At 44.1% G+C, this 25,980-nt stretch overlaps 1 protein-coding gene across 2 annotated transcripts in view; it reads right to left on the reverse strand.

Moving 5' to 3' along the window:
* Positions 1 to 25,777, reverse strand: part of SLC35F4 (solute carrier family 35 member F4) — a 315,757-nt gene extending 289,980 nt beyond the window's left edge. For both annotated transcript variants that reach the window (XM_040332988.1, XM_040332985.1), the window contains exon 1: positions 25,654 to 25,777. In XM_040332988.1, coding sequence (XP_040188922.1) covers positions 25,654 to 25,756 — 103 coding nt within the window. In that variant the 5' untranslated portion in view covers positions 25,757 to 25,777. The remainder of the gene's footprint in view (positions 1 to 25,653) is intronic.
* Between the last annotated feature and the right edge of the window lie 203 nt (positions 25,778 to 25,980).

Raw genomic sequence — 25,980 nt, forward strand, 5'->3', positions numbered from 1 at the left:
GCTTGCGGAGGTGGGCGTACGGGATCGGGATGGGTAGCGTCTGAAACAGATAAAGGAGTTTGGGGAGGATAACCATTTTTATGGCCGCCACTCGGCCTAGGAGCGAGATATGATGTGCCTTCCACTTTTGGAGAAGGCCTCTGATTGTTCGATATAGGGGAGGGAAGTTGACCTGATACAGGGAGCTGAAGGATGGTGTAATATGGATCCCAAGGTATTTAAGGGATGAACTCTCCCAGGTATAGGGGAAGTTCGATTGTAGGTGGTGGACCTCAGCCTCCGCAATGTTGATCGGTATGGCCGCTGACTTTGACGCGTTCGTTTTGTACCCCGACAGTGACCCGTATTTATCTAGTTCAACATGGAGGTTGGGCAGGGAGATTCTGGGTTGGGTCAAGGTAAGAATAATGTCGTCCGCAAACAAGGATGTCTTAAATTCCCTTCCCCGTACCGAGATGCCCCTAATGTCCGGATTTCCCCGTATGGATGCTGCCAGGGGCTCGACACATAGGGCAAAGAGCAAAGGTGAAAGTGGGCATCCCTGGCGCGTGCCGTTGGCTATCTGGAAGGGGGAGGATGTGGCAAAGGGGGTTTTAACTTGGGAGGTGGGGTTTGAGTATAGGTGTTGTACCGCCCGCAAGAAGGGACCTTTAAACCCCATGTGGTGCAGGGTAGCGAACATAAAGGGCCAGCTTAGGCGGTCGAAGGCCTTTTCGGCGTCTAGGCTCAGTATGAGAGCCTCCGCACCGTCCCTATTGACTACATCAATCAGGTCGATGATCTTCCTGGTGTTGTCCCCTGCCTGGCGTAGCGGCACAAAACCTACTTGGTCCTTATGGATCAGGGAGGGAAGAATAATGTTCAGCCTAATCGATAGAAGTTTGGTGAATATTTTGAGGTCTGAATTAAGTAACGCTATGGGCCTGTAACTAGCGCAAGAGGCTGGGTCTTTATCCGGTTTAGGTATGAGGGTCAAGAAGGATCCTTGCATGTCACTTGGGATTGGGGTCTGGTGGAGGAAGGCGTTAAATAGTGTGGTCATGTGGGGACTGAGTAACGGGAGAAAGGCCTTGTAGTACTCGTACGGTAGACCGTCAGGGCCAGGGGATTTATGGGCTGGGAGGCCTTTCACAGTGTCTGCTAACTCTTCCGCTGATATAGGAGCGTTCAGGCCCTGTAAGTCTGCTATTTGAAGTCGGGGTAGACCTGCTTGTTCCAAGTATTGGGTCATTCGGGCCTTCAGGTCGGGAGAAGGGGGATCGTGTGGTACTTCCGGTTTATTATATAGGTCCGTATAGTAGTCCGCGAAGGCTGCCGCTATGTCCCTAGGATGTGTTACGAGATCGCCCCCCCTGTTCTTTATCTGGTGTGGGGTAGAGGTAAGGGCTTGGTCTGCCAGTTTCCTGGCCAGGAGAGCCTGCGCCTTGTTGCCCTTGTCATAGTAAAGTTGCTTCAGGCGGGTTAGTGCCTTTTCTACTTTGCCTAAAGCGAGGTCTCGCAGTGTCGTGCGCGTTTGGACAATCCGTTTAAGGAGTGCGGTGGATGGGTTTTGCAGGAGCTTAGCCTCCAGGGCCTTCAACTGTCGTTCGGCCAATGCTTTAGCAGCACCGGCATCTTTCTTCATGGCCGAAGAGAGGGCCATGCACTTTCCCCTCAGGACCGCCTTGTGGGCGGCCCACAGGGTGGAAGTGGAAACATCTGGTGTGTCATTTTCAGCGAAGTAGTGCTGAAGGGTCTCTTCTAGCTCCTGTTTCGAGGGGGCGTGTTGCAGAAGGAAGTCATTAAGCCTCCAGTTATAGGGCCGGCGGAGGGGCGCGGTTAAATTCAGGGACAGTGTGATGGGGGCATGGTCCGACCAGGAGATGGGCAGGACACTAGCCGCTTCTGCAATCCGAAGTGTGTTGTTATTCACGAAAAAGTAGTCTATCCGCGTGTGTGTGCGATGTGGGGCCGAATAAAATGTATACTGGCGATCTCCTGGGTGGAGGGCTCGCCAGGCATCAAAGAGTGCGTGTTTCCTAGTCAGTTGGCGAAACAACTTTGAATCCCTTAGGGCCCGGGTTTGTGAGGTCTGGGTGTTTGCCACTAGGCGATCCCAGGTAGCCGAGTGTGCCAGGTTAAAGTCTCCTCCGATCACCAGTATGTCATGGGACTCTCGGAAAAGTCGGGCATGAACCCTGGTTAAGAAATGGTGCTGATGTGTGTTGGGAGCGTAGACTACGCAGAGGGTAATGGCCTGTGACTGCCACAGGCCCCTGAGGATAAGAAAGTGTCCCCGAGGGTCTAAATATGTGGAGGAGCATGTAAAAGGGGACCCCTTTTTAAAGAGGATGGCTACGCCCGCCTTCTTGTTTGGTCCAAAAGCCTGGTATACCTGGGGAAAGTGTCGGGCTGCAAATGTAAAAGAGTCAGCCCTATCAAAGTGGGTTTCCTGCACCATGATAATATCTGCCCCTGATTGCCTAAACTCTCGGAGCGCCAGGTGTCGTTTCTTGTTGGAATTTAGCCCATGTACATTTAATGAAAAAATTCTAGCCATAGCCTAGGAGGGGGTGCGCTACTCGTATACTTATCTGGTGGAGCAGGCGACGAGTCCAGGTCGAGGAGCGTGACATCAGCGCGAGGAAGGCCGGGGGCCAATGGGGACGAGGCACAGGCTGCGGAGAGCAGGAGCAGGGAGCTCTAGAAAGGGGGAAAGAAAAAAGAGTAAGAACACACAGAGTAAACACGATAAACATTCTCATACATGCCCTGGGTGACCAAGGGGTCACGGGCCATATAAGTTCCAAATGGACTCCCCGGCCGGGAGATTTAAGATGTCCGGGCCGGGGAGACTCGGAGGGACCGAAGTCCAGGGAGGAACTCTCTAGCGGGTAGCCACTAGGGGGGATCAGCATCCAGAAATCCGGTCAGTCCAGACAGGGGCGCCTCAGGGCAGCCCGTTAAATAGAAAACAAAAATGTAGCGAGGGCCTTCGGGGGAGAGGCAGGGATTTGGAGCACCTGAGCTTCCAAAAAAAAGAGAAGGGGACAGTCATGAACTTGCATCGCACGAAACAGATAATAAAGAACCAATCTAAAAAGAAAAAAAAGGGAAGGGGGAGTACAGATCAGTGCTTCGTGGTGTCCGGCCGGACAGGTCGGGTTTCGCCATTTGATCAGCTGGTCATCAGGGGGAAGGGCCTTCCAACACCAGGGCCTTCGGATCTGTGCCTGGGGGATCGGCGGGAGGGCTCCGGGCCCTTGGAGCGTTTATTCGGTGGAACCTTCTGCCAGACCACCGGGGGTGGAGGGGGAGTGGCCACCAGGTCCCAATCAGGTAGTTGAGGGACAGGGATGTCCAGGGCGTCACAGAAAGAGTCTAGGTCTTCGGGGTATCGCAGGATCGCCGATCTCCCTTGATGTTTAGCCGTTAAGCTAAAGGGGAAGCCCCATCTATAAAGAATGTTCCGTTCTTGCAGGGAGCGTAGTAGTGGTTGCAGGAGTCTCCGCTTCTGGAGCGTGATCCATGAGAGGTCTGGATAAAGTTGTATCGGGGAGTTGTCGAACACTAGGTCACGGACAGCGCGGGCTTTGCGCATGATGGTCTCCTTCAGCGGATATGATTGTATGCGGCAAATAACGTCCCGTGGTTTAGAGGCGGGGCCTTTCGGGCGCAGGGCCCTATGAGCTCTGTCTATTTCAATGTGTTTGTCCAGGGGAGCCCCTGTGAGGTCATTAAACATCGTCTGGAGCGTTTTTTGCAAATCTTCAGCTTCATCCGCCTCAGGGAGGCCTCGCACTCTAATGTTATTGCGGCGCCCCCTGTTGTCCAGGTCCTCCAAGTGGCGCTGCATGTCCCGTAGCATAAGGCGGTGTTCAGAGCCCTGAAGTTGGGTCCTATGTACGGCCATTTTAGTCTCCTGTATCTCTTCTTCAGCCATCTCTACTCTATCGGCCAGGTGTTTAAGGCCTGCTTGAATGGTTTGAATTTCAGTCCGGCAAGTGTCTTTTACATCCGCAATCAGTTGCTTAAAGTCCTCCTTTGTGGGGAAGGCTTGCAAATAGGTCTGCCAGGAGGGCTGCTCGGCTCCATCCGGGCCCCACGGCTGGTGGGGGGATGTAGAGGTTGTGTGACAATGGGGCCCAACGGTGGGGCTCTTGGTTCGGGACGGGGGGTGTTTGGACGGGGGAGCCCCCGAGTCAGTCCATGGCATGGTCAGGGGGGGCTGTAGGGTGGACCCCGGGGGTACGTCCCCCTGGGATGGCATGCTGGCCTGTGTCATCTGGGCATAGGAGAGGAGGGGGTGATATGCTGTCTGAGCCCCTGTCCGGAGCGGGTCTGCAGAGCGTGAGGTTCTCTGGGCTTGCGGTGGATCCGGGGCCCACACAGAGGTGAAGCTGTGCGCCTGGGGTGAGCTAGGCCGCACCGTCGCGGGGGGGTGCGATGGGCTTGGCAGGGCCGGGAAGTCCAGAAGTGGATCCGGGGGGGAGGCTGGCCTGGTGGCAGTGTCCTGTGACCCCACGGCCTGCGCCGCTTGGTACGATCCGGGGGTGGTCTCCGCGTTCTGCCGCAACTGCGACGGAGGATGCGTTGCGGCCTGGTCGCCGCGCCGCACGGGCGGCATCTGAGGCTGATGGCCTCGGTCACTCACCCCTTGCTGGGACCCATCGGGGTCCGATGTCCTCTGCGGGGATGGCGGTGGATCCCTGGGGGCCTGTGGCGGAGCTGTATTCTGCCCGTGCTGCGGGGCGAGGCCGCGGTGCTGACAGGCCTCGGCGTCCGGCGCCATCTTGCTATGGCTACCCGGCGGCATGTCGGGGATCTTAAAATAGTCCCTGAAGGACGTGGAGGCTCCGGACAACGGCAGGGAGAGTCCTCTGGACGTGGAGGATCTGGTGGTGCGGGAGGAGCTCATGAAATTTAAAAGATTTCCCCCGAAATCGGCCTAAATGCTGCGGGCTGGTGTGGAGCTCCTAGGCAGCACGTCCGTCCAGCTCGGCTTCCGGTCACGCCCCCCCATTTTAACGATATTAATGCGGCCCCACACACCGAACGGTAGTCTCGCCCAAATCTGGGTTCTAGACTTGATGAGATCGAAAATAAGTTCTATGTTCAGGGATATATAGTCAGCTGGTGTTCTGTTCACCAATACTCCAAGATATTTGATAGTGTTCTGTATTAACTTATTTTTTGCATGTTATTTATCTGTAAAAAAAACTCCCATTTGAATGCATCCAAAAGGCATGAGAGTGCTGTTGGGTTCTTCCTTGGACGTGATGTCAGCAGCCTTAGCAGACTTAAGCTCTGTACACATGATCGGTTTGTCTGATGAATCGGACGAACCGATCGTGTGTGGGCCCAATCGTTTTTTTTTCCATCGTTGAAAAAAAATAGAACCCTTTTTAAATTCTTCCCATGGTTAAAAAACCCATAGAAAAAAATGATCGTCTGTGGGGAAGTCCATTGGTCAAAAATCCATGCATGCTCAGAATCAAGTCAATGCATTGAACTTCATTTTTCTCAGCACGTTGTTGTGTTTTACGTCACCGCGTTGGACACGATCAGATTTTTAACCGATGGTGTGTAGGCAAGGCTGATGAAAGTCAGCTTCATCGGATATCTGATGAAAAATCCATCGCATTAGATTCCATCAGATATCCGAACGTGTGTACAGGGCTTTAGTGTCACTCAAGTGAAACACTTTTATAGTATTCCCCTTCGCTCCTTTCCTCGCAGATACAAAAAAGGACAGTGGCACATTGCAAGAGAACAAAAAAAGATTTTTGAAAAGGAAAAATGCTACAAGTGACACATTTTTTCTGTGCTTTTACCTGTAATTAAGGTGAAGATCGGGTCTGTTTAATAAGACTATAGCATGCCTTCAAAGATCTGTTTTGTATTGACCAAGCACACACTAGTAATTGAATTGCCTTCTACAAATGAGACATCTGCTATCTATGCTGGATGCTGATGATAAGCTGCCAATACTGGCACTTTCTCTGAACACACAATAGGATACCACATAGAATAAACACAGTTTTATTAACAATACACAGAATACATGGGATATAAAGGAAGTTACTCCACATTGATCACACTTGTTTCCTTAAATGTTAACCCTTTCTTGGCTCAGATTTACTAAAGCCCTTATTATCAGATAGCAACATGGTAGTTGTTTCAATGCACTGTGTACCCAAGTGTAGAACATAAATATGACTTCAGGAAAACTTTACATCCTATTATTAAAGAAAAATTGGATCAGATGTGAAAACAAACCTTTCATTTTACATTGAACACTGCTATTATTGTATAGCTAATATTTCCCCCCAGTTCAGATAATTACTTTGGGCCATATTCTCTCTAAATATCCGCCTGCTGCGCTTAGGGCACTTACACTCCGCTGTCCCAACTTACTGGAGCAGGTGTTGTATTCCCCAAACACTTGCTCCATAAGTTGGGACAGCGGAGTGTAAGTGTCCCGGCATAGCCTGGCGGATCTCCAAGGGGGCGTCTTCTATTCAAATGAAGCGCGCCCCCGATGCGAAAGAACTGGGCATGCGCCGGGCTGCAAAAAGCCCAGTGCGCATGCTCCAGTTCTCGGCGGAAAACGTCAATGACGCCGACGTGTGCGTCATTGACGTAAAGTCGTATTCAAGAACGACTTACGTAAACGACGTACCCGACGAAAAAACACGACGGGGACCCGACGCCATCCGTAACATGGCCTACGCGAGACTTGCGGAAACTTACCCCTCATATAGCAGGAGTAAGTTTCCGCTTACGCAAACGACGTTAGCGACGGTTACGCGAAGTGAACTCGTTCGGGAATCGGCGTAGAAGGATCATTTGCATACGCAAATGACTCCTTCACGTAAATGCCATCTAGCGGCGGCCGGCGTCATTGCATTTAAGATCCGCCAGTGTAAGTGACTTACAGATGGCGGATCTTAAGTGTATCTATGCAAAAATGATTCTGAGAATCAGGAGCATAGATACACTGGCCAAAAAAGGGAGTTACGATGGAGTATCTGACTTACTCCATCGTAACTTCACTGAGAATATGGCCCTACGTCTCTAAATAAATATGATTAATGCACTGTGATAGTGTGGTGCCTGTCACAGTGTTAAAAGACTTTTATATCTCCCAGGATTCTCAATTGGGCAGGCTGAGGGGCTCCATGGTGCTTATTTCGTCCCAAAATCAGAATGCATTAAGGTCAAATCTGTCATTGAAGGCTTATGGTGACTGTCGAATGTTCTAAGAAGATTCGACGAAGCAGCTAAACTGTACAACGCCACAATTGTACATTTATGGTCGAATGCTCCGCCCACAAGCTATAGTAGAATTTTAATGTTGCACGACTAGTAATAATTATATTTATTAATTATTATTTCTAGTTAACCAATATTAGAATTCTTCTATAGCCTGTGGGCGGAGCATTTGACCATAAATTTCCGCTTGGGGCGATCATATGTTTTTAGCTGCTTCGTCGAATCTTTATGTCTCTATAATGTCGAATCTTTTCTCTCTATGTCAAATAATCTTGGACTAATAGAGTTAGGTTAGGCACATTCGACCGCAGGTTTGATAGACACAGATCGCTATTGTCACCATCATGTCGAATGTTCTATCTTTGTCGAACTGTTGTCGCAACAAAACAAAATAAAAGCCTTTTTTAAGCCCTTATACAGTATATCTGCCATGGACTTTACTCACTGATGAGTGCTACACTTTAGTAGAACAGCCCTCAAACATTGCAACACAAAGACAGTATATAACTAAAAAAATCTATATAAATCTAAACAAAAACTTTAGCGTTGAAGACATCACAAATTAGCCGGTCAAACCATCCATATCAATAAGAAATTAACTCATCCTATCAATAAATAATTCAAAATGTATTTTTTTTCTACAGATTATTTTGCTGTTTCTTTCTTTCCCAGTATCTGGCAGTGAACCTGTTTCCTTGTAATTTTTTGTTATCTATGATGATCATCATTAAATAATTATATTTATTAAATGTCCCAAAATTATAAAAATTTGTTCCAGATCTACTCTTTGGGAACCAAAGCATTCTTCAATAGTCCAGACCAATTGGCAGACAAAGCTTAACACAAGCTAAAAAGCTAACTACACAGAAGAAATAAGTACGGTATATATAAGTGAGCTGCTTTACTTGTCAAAAGAAAATGTATTGATGTCCATCCAGTCCTGAGATCTACACAATCTTGCCAGATAGCACAGCCAGTCGGGTTAAGAAATACACGTTGGTGAACAGCGATTTGTAATTTCCCCATGTCAGTCCACCCCCTCCCCTCCCTTCAGTTAGAACACACCCAGGGAACATGATTAACCCCTTCCTCGCCCCCTAGTGTTAACCCCTTCACTGCCAGTGGAATTTTTATAGTAATCAATGCATTTTTATAGCACTGATCGCTATAAAAATGACAATGGTCCTAAAAATGTGTCAAAAGTGTCCGAAGTGTCCGCCATAATGTCGCAGTACCGATAAAAATCGCTGATCGCCGCCATTACTAGTAAAAAAAAAATATTAAGAAAAATGTCCAAAAACTACCCCCTATTTTTTAAACGCTATAACTTTTGCGCAAACCAATCAATAAACGCTTATTGCGATTTTTTTTTCACGAAAAATATGTAGACGAATACGTATCGGCCTAAACAAGTCGCGGTCCGCAGTAGTCAATGGAACCGTTCTAATTGGAGCGACGCAAGTCGCTCGGACTTAGAAAAAGGTTCCTGTACAACTTTGGGGGCGATTTGGGGCGACTTGCATTGACTTCAATACAGAAGTCATTTTGCAAGTTGCCTCTTAAGTCGCCTTGAGATCGCCTTGCCGAGTCGCCCCCAAAGTCGTGCCGCCTGTGTGTGAACCGGCTCTAAAATGACATATTTTCCTTTTATAGTTACATACAGATGGGCTGAATAATACAAACACTGAATTTTAAGAGAAAATTATAAAGTATTACTAAATATTTAGAAATATACACTATGTAATGAAAACAGAATGTAAGTAGATACCTGGGGCACTGAGCCAATAATCTGCTGCTGGTCTAACAACATATTCCACCCACTTGGAAAATTCACCAAGCACCATATGCAGAAATTGCAGCATTCTATTGTCTGTAATTTGGCTGAGCAGGAGAGATTTTGTTGTTTGCTAATGGGAAAGTTTGCATGAACAGTGGTGAAGTGAATACCCACAGACAAGAGCACATGTTCAGGATGGTGAATGGAGTCCAATTTTACCTTCTGCCAATGTTTTCATTATTAAACCTTTGCAGATACACTAAAAAATTATTAAATCTTTTTAGACACGCTATACAATTTTAAATAGCCTTTTTATTTTAAAACCTTTATATAGAGCTCACAAAGTTAGAATTCTGAACCAACACTACTACAATGAATGAAAGATTGAATTGATAGGTGTGATCATTTTTTTTCTTTCAATCAAGCTATCAGGCTTATTAAAAGAAAAGTATTGGAATGTTTTTTTTTTATGTAAGACATACTTACCTAGATGGATACAGCATCAGACCAATACTGTATCTGTCCCCTGCTGGCTCTAAGACTGAGAACTGAGCAATCAAACACTGTCGATCGCTTGGTTCTCAGAGCTCCCTGAGCAGAGAGCTGGACCGCCACTGTGATGTTAGCAGACAGCGGGATTCAGCCCGATGTCTGCCGAAAATGGGTCACAGGAGTTCAGAGCTTTGGCTATACTTTAAGGCCCGGATTCACAAAGCACTTATGCCGACGTATAACAAGATACGCCGACGTAAGTGCAAATGTGCGCAGTCGTATCTGTGCGCCGGACGCACAAACTAAGATGCACCTGAAAATAGGCTTCATCCCGCCGACATATCTTGCTTACGCCGGCGCAGGGTGGGCGCACATTTAGGCTGGACGCATGGTGGCGCTCCCATTGATTACCCATTCAAATATGCAAATGAGTGAAATACGGCGATTCACGAACATACGCGCAGTGCGCGTAAGTTGTACGTCCAGCGTAAAGTTATTCCACATAAAGGAGGTGTAACCCAGCAGCAGACATACAAAGGTCTGCACCAGGGAACACAAGCCGGCGTATTTTACGTTGGACGTGTCTGGCTGGGTGTATTTTAGGCAGTTGTTCCGACATGGCTGTGAGCATGCGCAGGGGGATGCGTCCACGTCTCGGCGAATGCGCAGTTCGTGATACGTATCTGTCTGGCGCTCAGCCCATCATTTGCATGGGTCACGCCTCATTTGCATGGCTCACGCCCACTTCCACCTACGCCGGCATACGCCTTCGAAACCCAGCGCAGCGTTGGGAGCACTGGCTTTGTGAATTCCATGCTTGCCTCTCTGCGCTGCGTTGGCGTAGCGTATATTGTTTGCGCTACGGCAGCGTAATGTGCGCCCGCTCTCTGTGAATATGGGCCTAAGGCTTTACTGGAATAAAGATGTACAACGTAATTCCCCATGCAAACAGTGCAGTTATCCAGTAACTGGGATGCTGTAAACCTTTGGTTCTCATGGTTTTTGTTTAAAATAAAAACCTTCACCCCAAAACACAATGTGGGTATACCTGAGTCTAGCCCCCTCCCTTTACCGCAAATGTATATTTTTCTATAGGGCTTTTTTAAAAATGTACCGCAAAGCAGCATTTCCCCTTTCCTTGCCTAGGTAAGAATGACGCTGCTCGGATGTACTGAAGGGTATTTGGCACATCTGCTCATGTACAGGTTTCCATGCACAAGCACATGAGGACAGCACAGTAAAGGAAGTCTTGGACCTATTTTCCTAAAGCTCAGCTCAGCAGTTTCTTAGATGCACTGTAGGACTCTGTCAGGTCCAGGGGAGGGCTGGCAGGGGGGGCAGGGTGGAAATCTCCCCCCGGGCTGGTGACACTATGCACAGCCACCGGCCGCCACTACCAAATGCTGTTTTTGCAGAGCAGGAATATGCCTGCTGGAGCTCTGTTAACACAGCTGTGTCAGCTCGGAGGTAGATGGCTGCAGAGCTGAGCTATTTCTCGTCTTACACATAGCTCAGCCTCAGCACACACCAGCGACTATTTACACAATAGTCCACAGCATGCACCCTTAAATCAAGTTTCCCAGAACACCCCTTACATGAGATATGATGTATATGGGGTCTGTGCGGACTCTGATGTATATGGGGTCTGTGCGGACTCTGATGTAAGGGGAGGCTCTGTGCGGACTCTGATGTAAGGGGGGGCTCTGTGCTTACTCTGATGTAAGGGGGGCCTCTGTGTGGACTCTGATGTAAGGGGGGGCCTCTGTGCGTACTCTGATGTAAGGGGGGCCTCTGTACGGACTCCTGTGATCATGAAAAATCTTAGACTGTTTTCCTCGATCCATCACTTTTCCACTTGACTGGACTTGCCCCCCAGGCCTAAGGCTGCCAGCCCTCCCCTGGTCAGGTCCCAAAGGACAGGCAAAGCCCTCCAGGGCATCTGTCCGCAGGACTATTGAAAATGCTGCTGCCTGTGGGGGAGTGGAGCCACAATCAAGAGTAATGAGATCCCTCCTTGAAGTATATCTAATGGTCATTTTTTTTTAGAGATAGGTAGAGCAAGGGAAGGGTAAAAAATGTATTAATATTTGATTGCTGTCTGTGTCACATTGGGTAGAATTACTGTAACTTCCTGTTTCAGAGTTACAACAGAACGTGAGAGGAAAATCTCTTCAAATTGAGGTTAAATCCCCAATTAAACAGCTGCCACTGAAACAGGTGTACCTATTGTATGATGCCCCTATGTTCCTACTTAAAATAAAAACAGTTACATGGAACTTAACTGTATATGAGCACCATAAAGTAAAAATGCCATTTCATTCATTTTTAATATTCACAACAAATTCACCAGTCCATTTATATCTCCATGGACGTATGACATAATTTTGACCTAGACCAAAAAAACAAGAAGCAGTTGAAGAAATGTAAAAAAAAGTTTAAAACAAGTAAATATAACATACCTTCCTATCTACAGCAGTGGCGGTTGTTACTCCATTTTTTGGGGAGGGGTCTCCTTCCTGCTCCCGCAAGATCCACACTTACCCCATCCAGGTCACAGGCGGCTTCGGCGGCTTCCCTGGCTTCTCCTCCCAGGCCTTCTGGTCCTAAGACCCGCTTTTTGTCCTGATTGGCTGGGAGGAGAAGCAGGAAGACAATAGCGAATGTTGATTCACTAATGTCACAAGTGGGTGGGCTCAGTGTGCCCCTAGCCCAACCATTTGAAGCCAATTAGAGCCTCAGGCTTTAATCATATGTTTAAAAAAGACCTTGTAGAAATCTATGCATGGAGATTAGGGGCGGCACATGGAGTTTAGGAGGCGGCGCCCCTGTGCCCTTTATGGACCGCCCGTCGCTGATATACAGTGTCTACTAAGGCTAGGAGCATAAGAATTTAAAAAAAATTCAGGTTGATTGAGATAGCTTAGTTCTGCTGTATTCTCATTCATGTTGCCCTGACACTGATTGGATCTTTATTTCTACCTCTCTTGGGCTTTGGTTCCTGTCTATTAGTCCCAGTCGTGGTCTGGCGAAACATTAAAAATAGAAAAAAGTAGTTTAGAAGGAGGACACTGATTTATTACACATCCCCAGGACAGGTTCTCCTGTGACGGACAATTATTTTCACAAACCCACCAAGGGGCCCATTCAGTGATTTACTGACCTAAACACTTTAACCTCTATGTGCATTTTTCAGGCTGATTGACATATCGGCCCTGGTCTGAAATTGATCACAAATGTATGTTCCCGCACTCAGTCAATATAACAGCTTTGGGCTCTTGTAGCAGAGCAACAAATCAGTACATCTGAAACACAAGGTGACATTTTAAAGTCCTTACTTGAAATGTGCTGATCAGGGCTCCTGGGGCTAAAGATGAGGGTCCCCTGTACATATCAGGTCTTATGCCGCGTACACACGATCATTTTTCAGGAACAAAAAAAATATGTTTTTCAGCATGTAGAAAAAACAACGTTTCTTTCTTTCCAACTTCATCATTAAAACGACGTTGCCCACACACCATCTTTTTTAAAAAATGCTCTAGCAAAGCGCGGTGACGTACAACACGTACGATGACACTATAAAGGGGAAGTTCCATGCGGATGACGCCACCCTTGGGGCTGCTTTAGCTGATTCCGTGTTAGTAAAATTCTCGCTTTTTTGTCTGTTACAGCGTGATGAATGTGCTTACTCCATTATGAATGGTAGTTTTACCAGAACGAGCTCTCCCGTCTCATAACTTTCTTCTGAGCATGCGCAGGTTTTTAACGTCGTTTTAGCTCACACACGATCAGTGCCGGCCCAAGACATTGTGCTGTCTGGGACCAAGAATGAAATGCTGCCCCCCCCCCCAAAAAAAATCATGTCATGGCTCTATACATGTATAAAGAGGACCTGTCATGGCTCTATTCATGTGATAAAGGCAAAATTGCTTAAGGAAAGCAACCAATGGTCGGACTTTATAGGCAACACAGACAGGAATAACAAAAAATATATCATTTTATTACAAAGTAGTTACATAAAATAACATTAAAAAGAAAACCATACAAGATGTCAGGTATGTATGTTGCCTATAAATGTCCCCTGTGCGTCTACGCGTTTCACCATGAGGCTTCTTAGGACAGACAAGAGAGGAAAATAGTCAAAGTCATCCGAACCACATAGGCATAGGCATAGATATATCCTGTACACAGGCTGTCTCCCGGGGGCAAATGCTGCTATCCAATCTGCCATAATGAGTAATTACATTGTATCGGGGACACACACCGGGACGGGGCGGTATTAGGATCATAAGAATTTGTGGGTAGAGTAGGAGGGAGCGGCAATGCAGAGGGCTGGAGAGGCAGAGTTCCGATCGGAGCCGAGAGCTAGGGGAACAGATTCCGACGGGCAACCATTCTCGGCACAACAGGTTCCTCAGAGGGAGCGGCGCCTGCCTTTCTCACTCGCAGACTGCTCCCCTCCGGCTGTGAGTGTCCTCACAGGCAGAGGAGTGGGCTGTCTGGCGGGTGGCAGAATGCGGGCCCCCTAAAAGTGCTGCCTGGTACCCATGGTACCACCCGGTCCCATCATAGGGCCGGCCCTACACACGATCATTTTTTACAAACCGAAAAACGACATTGCTTATAACGTCGTTAAAAAATGCAGCATGTTCAACGTTTTTTTCATGCCGAAAAATTATCGTGTGTACGCGGCATTAGTGTCATTTACATGCAGACTGTAAATCTGATAAATTTACCCTACACTTTAATAATCGTAAATTTTGTTGACTGCTGTCAGCTCCTCTGTGTAGTCTAACCTTAATCCAATCTTGTTTAAAGAAATAGAAATATTCACTCAGGCTACCCTCATTCCGAACCTGCCAATATTTCTAGTCAATTACATTGTCAGTTATGTAACACTACTTAACCATTAGCTTTAGTAATATTCATTTGTAGAATAGTGCTTTTCATATACCAGGAGTGCTTCTAAGTGCCAGCCCCACATTGGCAGCCTTTGTCCAATATATGTGTAATATCATTTAGAGAATAATTATTTGCATAGCTTCCAGTGATTCATTTGTGTCAGCTGGAAACCATAGTTCTGCTTTGACAGTTTATCGATTGTACTTCTGTATCCAGTATTCCCTTTCAGCTATAAAACCCATTATTATAAGATTTAAAGGGATACTATCATAAATAATAGCCTCATGTACAGTGTTGCAGTATGGCTGTAGTCAGCATTATAATAGATTTCAGTACACCATTCATTCTCAGTGTTATTGATCTCAAATATTTGTCTGTTAAAGTTTTCTGTGTTTCTATCTGAAGAACAATGCAGCAATTTATATATTGCATTATGATCTCATGTTTCTGATTTGTAGTACAAAATGGTGTGTTTTTTAAAGCTTATTTGCTATGAGTTTGGACCAGGGCCATCTTTAAGGCATGGCAAAAGGGGCAACTGCCCTGGACCCTGTCATTGTTGTGGGGCCCAAAGCAGCTGCCTCATAATTGTCAACTATCCCAGTTTAAATTAAGAATTTTTTTGCCCAGGGTCCAATCAACATTAAAGACGGCCCTGGTTTGGACCATAATTTCCTGCTACTTGTGACATTACAAATGTGAGTGTTTTTTCAGTCCCTAGTTTTCCAGGATAGTGCCTTCCTTATGTCAATGATATTGTCCTTTTCATTCATGCAGCTCTGTAATACCTGGGGGAGGAAAAATCAAACAAGCAGTGTCATCATTTCCACTCACTGTGCAGCAGTGCTTGAAAAAACTACAATTTCCATCATGCATTGGGAATTTTAGCTCTCAATAGACGGGACTGTCAGTGGGGCGGGGAGGTAATGGTAGGGCAGACTAGAAATTTCCTGGTCTGTCAATCAAATTAAATGGGCAAGTCAGAACGGGAGTCTAATGCCGCATACACACAATCGGTTTGTCTGATAAAAACGGTCTGATGGACCATTTTCATCAGACTAACCGATCGTGTGTGGGCTGCATTAGTTTTTTATCCATAGGTTAAAAAACTAGGAACTTGTTTTAAAATGATCTAATGGTTAACTAACTGATAGGAAAAAAACGATCGTCTGTAGGCACGTCCATCGGTTAAAAATCCACGCATGCTCAGACTAAATTAGGGGACGGGAGCGCTCGTTCTGGTAAAACTTGCGTTCGTTATGGAGCTAGCACAATCATCACGCTGTAACAGACAGAAAAGCGCGAATCATCTTTTACTAACACTAAATCAGCTAAAGCAGCCCCAAGGGTGGCGCCATTGGATTTGAACTTCCCCTTTATAGTGCCGTCGTACGTGGTTTACATGACTGCGTTCTGACACGATCGTTTTTTTAACCAATGGTGTGTAGGCATGACTGATCATCAGTCAACTTCATCGGATAACTGATGAAAAAATCCATCAGTCTGTTTTCATCGGATGGACCGATCGTGTGTACAGGGCATTAGACATCCAGGTCCTCCCACTATAGTGCGAATAATGTAATTAAATGAAAATTAACCACAAATGGTTGTTACTAGACCAGTAGCCAGGTGGGGAATAGCAAGGATACAGGCCATTGGTATTTTGATATGGGCATAAAGATGGAGTGCCCTTTAATATGCAGGGGGCAAGATATGATTTAGTGGGTGGATAACTGCATTGAAAAACAGGAACATATTGTTTAAAGGTAAGAAATTACCTATGCAAATACAGTGGATTAAATTATATATTGAACACGTCCCAATTTTTCTAGGTAAATATATTTCTAAAATTGCTATTGACATGAAATGTTCACCACATGTCAGTAACAACCCATTCCATCCATACAGACAAAGAAACCAAAACAAATAAGTTCAGAAATAATTAAGTTATGTGTAATACATTAAATGGAATGACACAGGGAAAAAGTATTGAACAAACAAATAAAGAGAGGTGCAAAATGTATGGAAAGCTGAATCTATCAGTAATTAGAAAGCAATCCTGTCCCTTGTCAGTGCAAATTAAAATGAGCTGGTTCAGTCTCAACTGATGGCCTATAAAAAAGTGTCTCATTACCAAGGTGTCACACAAGAAACATCTCATGATGGGTAAATGCAAAGAGCTCTCTCAAGACCTTCGCAAACTTATTGTTGAAAAACATACTGATGGCATTGGTTACAGAAGGATTTCTAAACTTCTGAATTTTCCATTGAGCACTGTTGGGGCCATAATCCGTAAGTGAAAAGAATAACATTTCACCATAAACCCGGCCACGACCAGGTGCCCCTCACAAGATTTCTGACAGAGGAGTGAAAAGAATTATCAGAACAGTTGTCCAAGAGCCAAGGACCACTTGTGGAGAGTTTCAGAAAGACCTGGAATGAGCAGGTACAATTGTTTCAAACAAAACTGTAATTAATGCACTCAACCGCAACGGCCTGTATGCACGCTCACCATGAAAGACTCCATTGTTGAAGAAAACGCATGTTGAAGCTCGTTTAAAGTTTGCTGCACAACATTTAGAAAAACCTGTGAAATACTGGGAGAATACAGTCTGGTCAGATGAGACCAGATATTAACTCTTTGGGTGCCATAATACACACCATGTTTGGAGGTTAAATGGCACTGCACATCACCCCAGAAACACCTCCATACCAACAGTGAAGCTTGGAGGTGGGAACATCATGCTGTGGGGCTGTTTTTCAGCATACAGTACTGGCAAACTTATTGTCGTTGAAGGAAGGATGAACAGAAAAATGAACCAAAACATTCTTGATAAAAAATCTGCTGCCATCTACCAGGATGATGAAGATGAAACAAGGGTAGACATTTCAGCAAGATAATGATCCCAAACACAAAGCTCTCAATTGGTTTTAAAGAAAGAAAATAAAGCTGGACCAGCCAATCACCTGACTTGAATCCAATAGAAAATCTATGGAAAGAACTAAAGATCAATGTTCATAGAAGAGGCCCACGGAACCCTCAAGATTTCAAGACTGTTTGTATGAATGAACGGGCCAAAATCACACCTGAGCAATTAGTTTCTCCATACAAGAGGCATCTTGAAGCTATCATTACCAACAAAGGATTTTGTACGAAGTATTAAATAATATTCAGTTAGCATCCCTGTGTCATTCCATTTTGTTACACATAACTTAGTTTTTGAATTTATTTGTTTCTTTGTTTGGTTTCTTTGTATGTATGGATTGTGTGGGTTGTTACTGACATGTGGTGAACATTTCATGTTAATAGGATCTATATATCTACCTAGAAAAAATTGAGACATGTTCAATTCTTATTTTATCCGCTGTATGAATTTAAGCTATGAAAAAAGCCCAAACTTTTTGTTAGCTTAGGATCACAGAGGTAATAGTTAAAATTGCAATAAATTGGGGAGATTTCCCTCGGCAAACAGAAAATCTGCCCAGTGAAAAGAGTGCCCTCTTACCCTCCTAAAAAGTTGTCAGTGTAATGACTAGTACACACGACCGGTTTTCACGACGAGAAAACTGCTCATTTTTTATATTGGACGGGAAAACCGGTCGTCTGTATTTTCCCTAGCAGTTTTCTCGACAAAAAAAATTCCTGCAAAAAAATTAAAACCAGCTCTCTTTTTTCTCGTCGTGTTTCCCGTCAGTCTTTTTCTCGTCGCAAAAAACGCTCATGTGTATGCTTTTCCGGGGGGGAAAAAACGTGCAAGCTCAGAATCAAGTATGCAGCCCAAAAGCAGCCCAAAGGGTTGTGCCATTTGAAAGGAACGTCCCCTTTATAGTTCTGTTGTACGTGTTGTACGTCACCGCGCTTTGGTTGAATGTTTTTTTGCATGAATGTGTGTATGCAAGACAGGCTGGAGAGCAATCACGTCAGGAAAAACTTAGTTTTTTTTCCTGCCAAGAAAAATGGTCGTGTGTACAAGGCATGACAGGGGTCCCTATTGGAAGATTTCTCCCCTATTCCAGTTCTGGTAATAACTGTAGAATTTTGAGTCTCCCTCCCTCCTCCAATATATATATATATTACATTACACAGCATGCATGAGCAATTCAGTGTTTTATTGAATTGACTGGACAGCTTAAACTTGCTACAAGCAGTGCTACACAAAATAATCACAAACAATGTGTTTTTACGATGTACACCCTAAATATAATTTAATAGAATACTTTCCTTTTGTGTTACTAGTTTGAAATCTGTGTCCACTGAGACAACAGCAGAGAATAAAAAAAATTGCACTAAGCCCAGGTTCACACTGGGCTGTGGGAGTGATGGCTGCACATCGTTTTTTTTAGTTTCTGAAAAACGACAACAATTTTTTTCGAACAAGCTGCATTTTTTAACGTTGTTTTAAAAAATTTCGTTTTTCGGGTTGTAAAAAATTATCGTGTGTGGGCTAAAACGACGTTTTAAACCCGCGCATGCTCAATAGCAAGTTGTAAGATGGGAGCACTCGTTCTGGTAAAACTACCGTTCATAATGGAGTAAGCACATTCATCACGCTGTAACAGGCAAAAAAGCGTGAATCGTCTTTTACTAACAAGGAATCAGCTGAAAGCAGCCCAAAGGCGATTAGAACTTCCCCTTTAGAGTACCGTCGTACGTGTTGTACGTCACCGCGCTTTGTTCATAATTTTTTTTAAACGATAGTGTGTGGGCAACGTCATTTTTAATGATGAAGTTGAATAAAAATTTGTGGCTACATTGTTTTATAATGTTATAGTTGCAGTCCTTTTAAAATAACTTTCACAGACACATTGTTACTAATTTAGTTTGGGTCATTTACTCCCAATATCACATTCTGAGCTTTCTGAGTGCAGATGTTGGTGTGGGATGGAGATAATTCTTTTCACCCCAATAATTATAATAAATGTAAACCCTAACTGAATGACATAGTTGGCTAAAGCTGTCTACAGTACGTGAACTTCAGTGATGGCTGCATAGCATTTCTCAGGTCAAATTTTGTAATGTTGATAACAGTGGACCATACTTGCACAATTGTGTTAAAATGGCCACTTGTAAACATCACTCAAAATTTTTCATGACATGGTGACAATGCAGGACCACAATTCACAGAAAAGGGGAGAGCATATCACCCATGGGAATGCTGAACAAGAACTTTCATACATAACCCAAATTGGCACCAGTACCTGGTTCATGCACAGGAAGGTAAAAACAACAGGAATTGAATCCTCAAACCAAGATACGACGGCATCTGGGTTAGATCCGACAGGCGTATGGCTTCGTACGCCTTCGGATCTTAGATGCAATACTTCGGCGTCCGCTGGGTGGAGTTCTCGTCGTTTTCCGCGTCGAGTATGCAAATGAGCTATTTCCGCCGATCCACGAACGTACGCGCGGCCGTCGCATTCTCCTACGTCGTCTCTAGTCGGCTTTTTCCGGCATATAGTTAAAGCTGCTGTTTTGCGGCTTATAGTTAGACTTGCCATGTTAAGTATGGCCGTCGTTCCCGCGTTGATTTATTTATTTATTTATTTTTGCGTAAGTCTTCCGTGAATCGGGATGGACGTAATTCACATCTATGTTAAAAAATATGACGTCCTTGCGACGTCATTTAGCGCAATGCACGGTGGGAAATTAAGGGACGGCACATGTGCAGTTCATTCGACGCGGGGACGCGCTTCATTTAAATGAAATATGCCCCCTAATCGCCGATTTGAATTCCGCGCCGTTACGCCGCTTGAGATACACTACGCCGGGGCAGATCTTTGTGGATCTGCCCCCTTGTCTTTTGTAAATGGACTTTGCTTGTAGCTTTGTATTGATATTTTTTCTAAGTTATTTTTGAAAACTCAATAAATAGAATTAAAAAAAAAAACTTTTAAATAGATTGATACTGTTTTTAAATTTACAATATTAAAAGCTTTTTTTAACAAGAAATTCGAATCTTTTTTGTTGCACTACTGTATAATTAGTTCTTTTTAACAAAAATAGCAGAAATAATTTAATGCCCAAAAATTCATGGATTGAAAGGAGGAATAGTAAAGGGTTGATGAAAAGGCAGTTAAAAATTAATTTGTCATAAATATTTCATACTGTTTTTTTATTGGCTATTCATAAAATAAATGACTTAATCTTAATTGCCACCAGATGTTGCTGAACTTCTGGATTCTGCTTTAAGCTTCACTAAACTCTTTTGTTCCTGTTGTTGCAGTACTAATAGTCCTAGCATGCTCTGACATCTGCTGAAACTTCTAGTTTCTCAACAACTGGCATACAGCAAGTTGCCTGTGTCTGCGTTTGCTGTCTCAGAGTTCTACAGGAGCTCTGACAGCACAGCTGGAGCACTAGATTGTGTCAATCACTGTTCTCAAGACTCAGTTTAATGAATAGCACACTATTTCTATGAAGGGTTACATATACTGGAAGGAAGCCATAACTCAGTGCCACCTCTGACTTTGCAAATGGCAGTATGCCATAAAAATGGATGACAGATGCCTGGGAACAAAACACATGTCTCCTGTTTTACATAAAGGCTCGTGAGCCACAAAAGTACAGTGATACCCAGTATTACATGGCAGATTTTCATAACTGCTAAATGTGCCAGCCTGAACTATTTTCCAACACTCATGCAAATCTATGATTAAACAGCAAATTAATTAAAACTGTTCATTCTATCCTTGATAATCATTAAGTAATCAAAGTGTGAATCTGCATTCTTTTCTTTTGAACTGTGCTCTGGAAATTATTTATGCTTTGCACATTAATAGCAATCATTTTAAAACACAATTATCATCTGAGCCACAAATATAATTATGGGAATTGGCATTTAACCAGAAAACATTCATTAAATAAACTTCAACACCTTGCACAGTTGGGTATAGGAGTTTTATTTCAGTTAGCAAAACAGTGAGTGCTCCATAACGAAGAGTTTGCCACAAATCTATGTGATCTGTCACTTCTTATGCCGCGTACACACGATCATTTTTCGGCATGAAAAAACGTTGTTTTTAAAAAATGTCATTTAAAATTATCGTGTGTGGGCTTCACATCATTTTTCAGGTTCTGAAAAACGACAATTTTTTTTTCGAACATGCTGCATTTTTTAACGACGTTTTAAACAATGTCGTTTTTCGGGTTGTAAAAAATTATCGCGTGTGGGCTAAAACGACCTTAAAAACCCACGCATGCTCACAAGCAAGTTATGAGATGGGAGCAGGGCTGTCTTAATGATAGGGCACACCTGGGCACTGCCCAGGGGCCCCAGCTGCATGGGGGCCCCCTGCACTTTCACCAAAGCAGCTGGTTCTTGAGCCCACGCTGCCCCAAAATTGGAGGGGGCCCTATGTTATTTTCCCACTGTTACTTTGCTGTACAGAATGATTGTTCATGTAGTTAATGCGGAGCTCCACCCAAAAGGGGAAGCTCCGCTTGTCTGCCTCCTACCTACATGATGTCTGTTTAACTGCACTGTTTCCATTGTAGGGGCCCCTGAGCATTACTTGCCCAGGGGTCCATGATGCTATTAAGACGGCCCTGGACGGGAGCGCTCGTTCTGGTAAAACTACCATTCGTAATGGAGTAAGCACATTCATCAAGCTGTAACAGACAGAAAAGCGCGAATCGTCTTTTACTAACACGGAATCAGCTAAAGCAGCCCCAAGGGTGGCGTAATCCGCATGGAACTTCCCCTTTATAGTGCAGTCGTACGTGTTATACGTCACCGCGCTTTGCTAGAGCATTTTTTTAAAACTATGGTGTGTGGGCAACGTCGTTTTAATGATGAAGTTGGAAAAACATTGTTTTTTCTACATGCCGAAAAACATTTTTTTTTTTCATGCCGAAAAATGATCGTGTGTATGCGCCATTAGACTAGGGATACTATATATGCTGTGTAAGTTTCCCAGAATGTATGCTATTTATTGCCTTATGCTGGTGTAAAGGGCACTGTTTTATGATCGTGAATGGAAGAGCAAAATACATAAGTGACATTTCATATCTACTAAATATGCTATCTGTTTGGCTGTCATGCTCATTGTTTGACTTTAGCACTTTCTGAACCACCAAGATGAAACAAGCATAATAGAAATACTTTTCATTTTACTCATCGCATACATATTTCGGGTCAGTGACTAAGAAAGTGATGATCAGCATGACAGCCAGGCAAACATTGTAACTATACAGGGCTAAGGGAATTGTTAGAGAATAACAATCACACACATATGGGTTGAAGTGAATGGCTCTCAGTTTTTTTTCTTTTAAGAAACAGGGGGCCAAATTCTTAAACGAGATACGACGGCGTATCTCCAGATACGCCGTCGTATCTCTAAGTTGCGCGGACGTATCTATGCGCCTGATTCTTAGAATCAGTTAAGCAAAGATTTCGCTTAGATCCGACAGGCGTAACTGTGTTACACCGTCGTATCGTAAATGCATATTTACGCTGGCCGCTAGGTGGTGCTTCCGTCGAATTCTGCGTTGAGTATGCAAATTAGGTAGATACGCGAATTCCCGAACGTACGCCCGGCCGACGCAGTAAAGTTACGATGTTTACGTTAGGCTTTTCCCGGCGTTGCCCCTGCTATATGGTGGCGTAAGTGCGGCGTAACAATGTTAAGTATGGCCGTCGTTCCCATGTCGAAATTTGAAAAGGTTACATCATTTGCATAAGTTGTCCGTGAATGGGGCTGGACGTCATTTACGTTCACGTCGAAACCAATGACGTCCTTGCGGCGTACTTTGGAGCAATGCACACTGGGAAATTCCACGGACGGCGCATGCGCCGTTCGGGAAAAACGTCAATCACGGGTCACAGTAAATTTACATAAAACACGCCCCCCTGATCCAAATTTGAATTAGGCGGGCTTACGCCGGCCGACTTACCCTACGCTACGCTTACGGAGCAAGTGCTTTGAGAATACAGCACTTGCCCGTGAAAGTTGAGGAGGCGTAACGTAAATCAGATACGTTACGCCCGCACAATTTTACGCGGATGTACGAGAATCTGGCCCAATGTAACTAGCAGTTTCAGAAGAATCTCAGTAATGACTGCCTACATACTTCTTTCATGATAGGTTTCCTTAAAATGTACCGGATGAGGGAATTTAATCCCTGAGAATGCAATCACTGTACCATTGTTCTAGAATTCTGAAACATGTTTGCCAATTCTCTGGAAGCCAAAATATAAATCACTATTACCATAAAAGTCATCACTGGACCTCAAAAAAAGCAGATCTCACTTTTGGTCACTAAGAAAAATGTGTCCAGCATTCCAGGAAGTTTACAATTTACTGTTTGCAAAACATATGAAAATGTTAGGAGTTGAGATAACTTTATATAATACACTCCCCCCCACATACACACACAAAAATAAAGGTAAAAATGTCACCTACAAAGCACCTTATACCAGTGTAATGTTAACACAGTGGGCCAGATCCAAAGACTGATACGCCGGTGTACTTTCAAATTTCCCTCGACGTATCGTTGTTTTGAATCCTCAAAACAAGATACGACGGCTTCTGGGTTAGATCCGACAGGTGTACGTCTTCGTACGCCTTCGGATCTAAGATGCAATACTTCGACGTCCGCTGGGTGGCGTGTTCCGCGTTGGGTATGCAAATTAGCGATTTATGAAGATCCACGAACGTACGCGCGGCCGTCGCATTTTCTAACCTCGTCTGTAGTCGGCTTTTTCCGGCGTATAGTTAAAGCTGGTATTTTGCGTCTAAATTTGAATTATTTTTTTTTGCGTAAGTCGTCCGTGAATAGGGATGGACGTAACTCACGTCTAAGTTCAAAAAATGATGTCGTTGCAACGTCATTTTGCGCAAAGCACGGTGGGAAATTTCTGGACGACGCATGGGCATTTCATTCGGGCCAGGGATGCGCTTCATTTAAATGAAACCCGTTGCAACGTCATTTGCAACGTCATTTCGCGCAAAGCACGGCGGGAAATTTCTGGACGACGCATGCGCATTTCATTCGGGGCAGGGACGCGCTTCATTTAAATGAAACCCGCCCCCAACCTGCCTAATTTGAAATCCGCTGCCAGAAATACACTACGCCGCCGTAACTTACGGCGCAAAATCGCTGAGGATTTGAAAATGCGCCAGGTAAGGTACGATGGCGTAGCGTATCTCTGATACGCTGCGCGGAACTAAATGTATGTGGATCTGGCCCATTATCACTGACTGCTCTTAAGTAGTACTTACTGAGTAACAAATTATTTGTCCTGCATAATTGGCACACTTTAGCAAGAAGAGTGCATGAAGCTCTTGGGCTTAAAAAAAAAGAAAAGAAAAAACACACACAAAAATATGTAGAAATAAGACAGCACCGGGTAGAAAGTTTTCATTTACATTCTGAAATTCTGATGCAGTTAGCTGAACAACAGACACACAAAAAAATACTTTTAATTTGGATAAAGCCAATGAGCCATATGTATTAAACAAAAAAAAAGTTTAGATGAGATATATTGTATGACTGATACAAAAGTACAAAAATCCTAAATAAACACCTAAGTTATAAAAAGTCATGCAAAATCAAATAATAATAATAATAATAATAATAATAATGTTATTATTATCAACGTATAAAATATTTGAATAAAGGGCAGTTAAAAGTTTTATTTCCCAGGTAAAAGCTATAATTAATTATGGTTATTAAGCAGAGATTTAAAAAAGCTGACATCACCATGTATTTTTTTTTCTAAGGTAGGCTCTCATAATGTTATCAAGCTGTGGGCACAATTATTTCCCACCCTCTAATTTGCATTTGTTTCCACTGTTTTAGAATGTGGATCCTTGTGTGCCGAAATACAACAGCATTTTAATATTTTGGATAAAGAGCATGATAGGAGAGTGTGACCTCCCCCAAGAGGAATGCAGCTCTCCCCATTATCTATATCATCCTTGTTTCTTTTCAGCTCATTTCTATTTCTGTTGCTACTATGTTTCTAGAAATTCATTTTAATAAACAGAGTAGCAAGAGCATGCAATTAACTTAGTCTAGGAATGTGATGGTTTGCAAGACCAAAATACAGATAATAGTAGTCATGCCTGAAGAATTTTCACACCTCCTGAATGGAAGAAGCATGCTTCATTCTCTGCACACAATATATTCATTTATACCTGCACTGCCTACTTTATGTATTTCATGCTTAAATATAGTTTCAGATAAACAAATAATATAATAATCCTGCAAATGTTGCAGTGAATCTTACGTTTCTGACTGGAGTAACCCGGGTAATAGCCATAGTAGCCAGTGATTCTAAGGATCCTGTCCTCTATGGTGGCCACACCGTTGGGAGCTGCTTTGACATCCATAAAGAAGGCTGCTTGGAATGGCAGTACTAGAAAAAAGGAATTGTTCTTGAGTCTGCTCTAGTCTTGGATACTATGGATAGATGACTCTGTCCCAGGTATTGTTTCTGAATTGTTCCTGCCTCAGGTGCTGGATCTGATTGCTGCTGTCCCAGGTGCTGTGTCGTATTGTTCCTGTCCTAGGTGCTGAATCTTATTGTTCTTGTCCCAGGTACTGAATTCTATTT

This window comes from Rana temporaria, chromosome 13 (genome assembly GCF_905171775.1).
Source record: "Rana temporaria chromosome 13, aRanTem1.1, whole genome shotgun sequence".
Classification (NCBI taxonomy): Eukaryota; Metazoa; Chordata; class Amphibia; order Anura; family Ranidae; genus Rana; species Rana temporaria.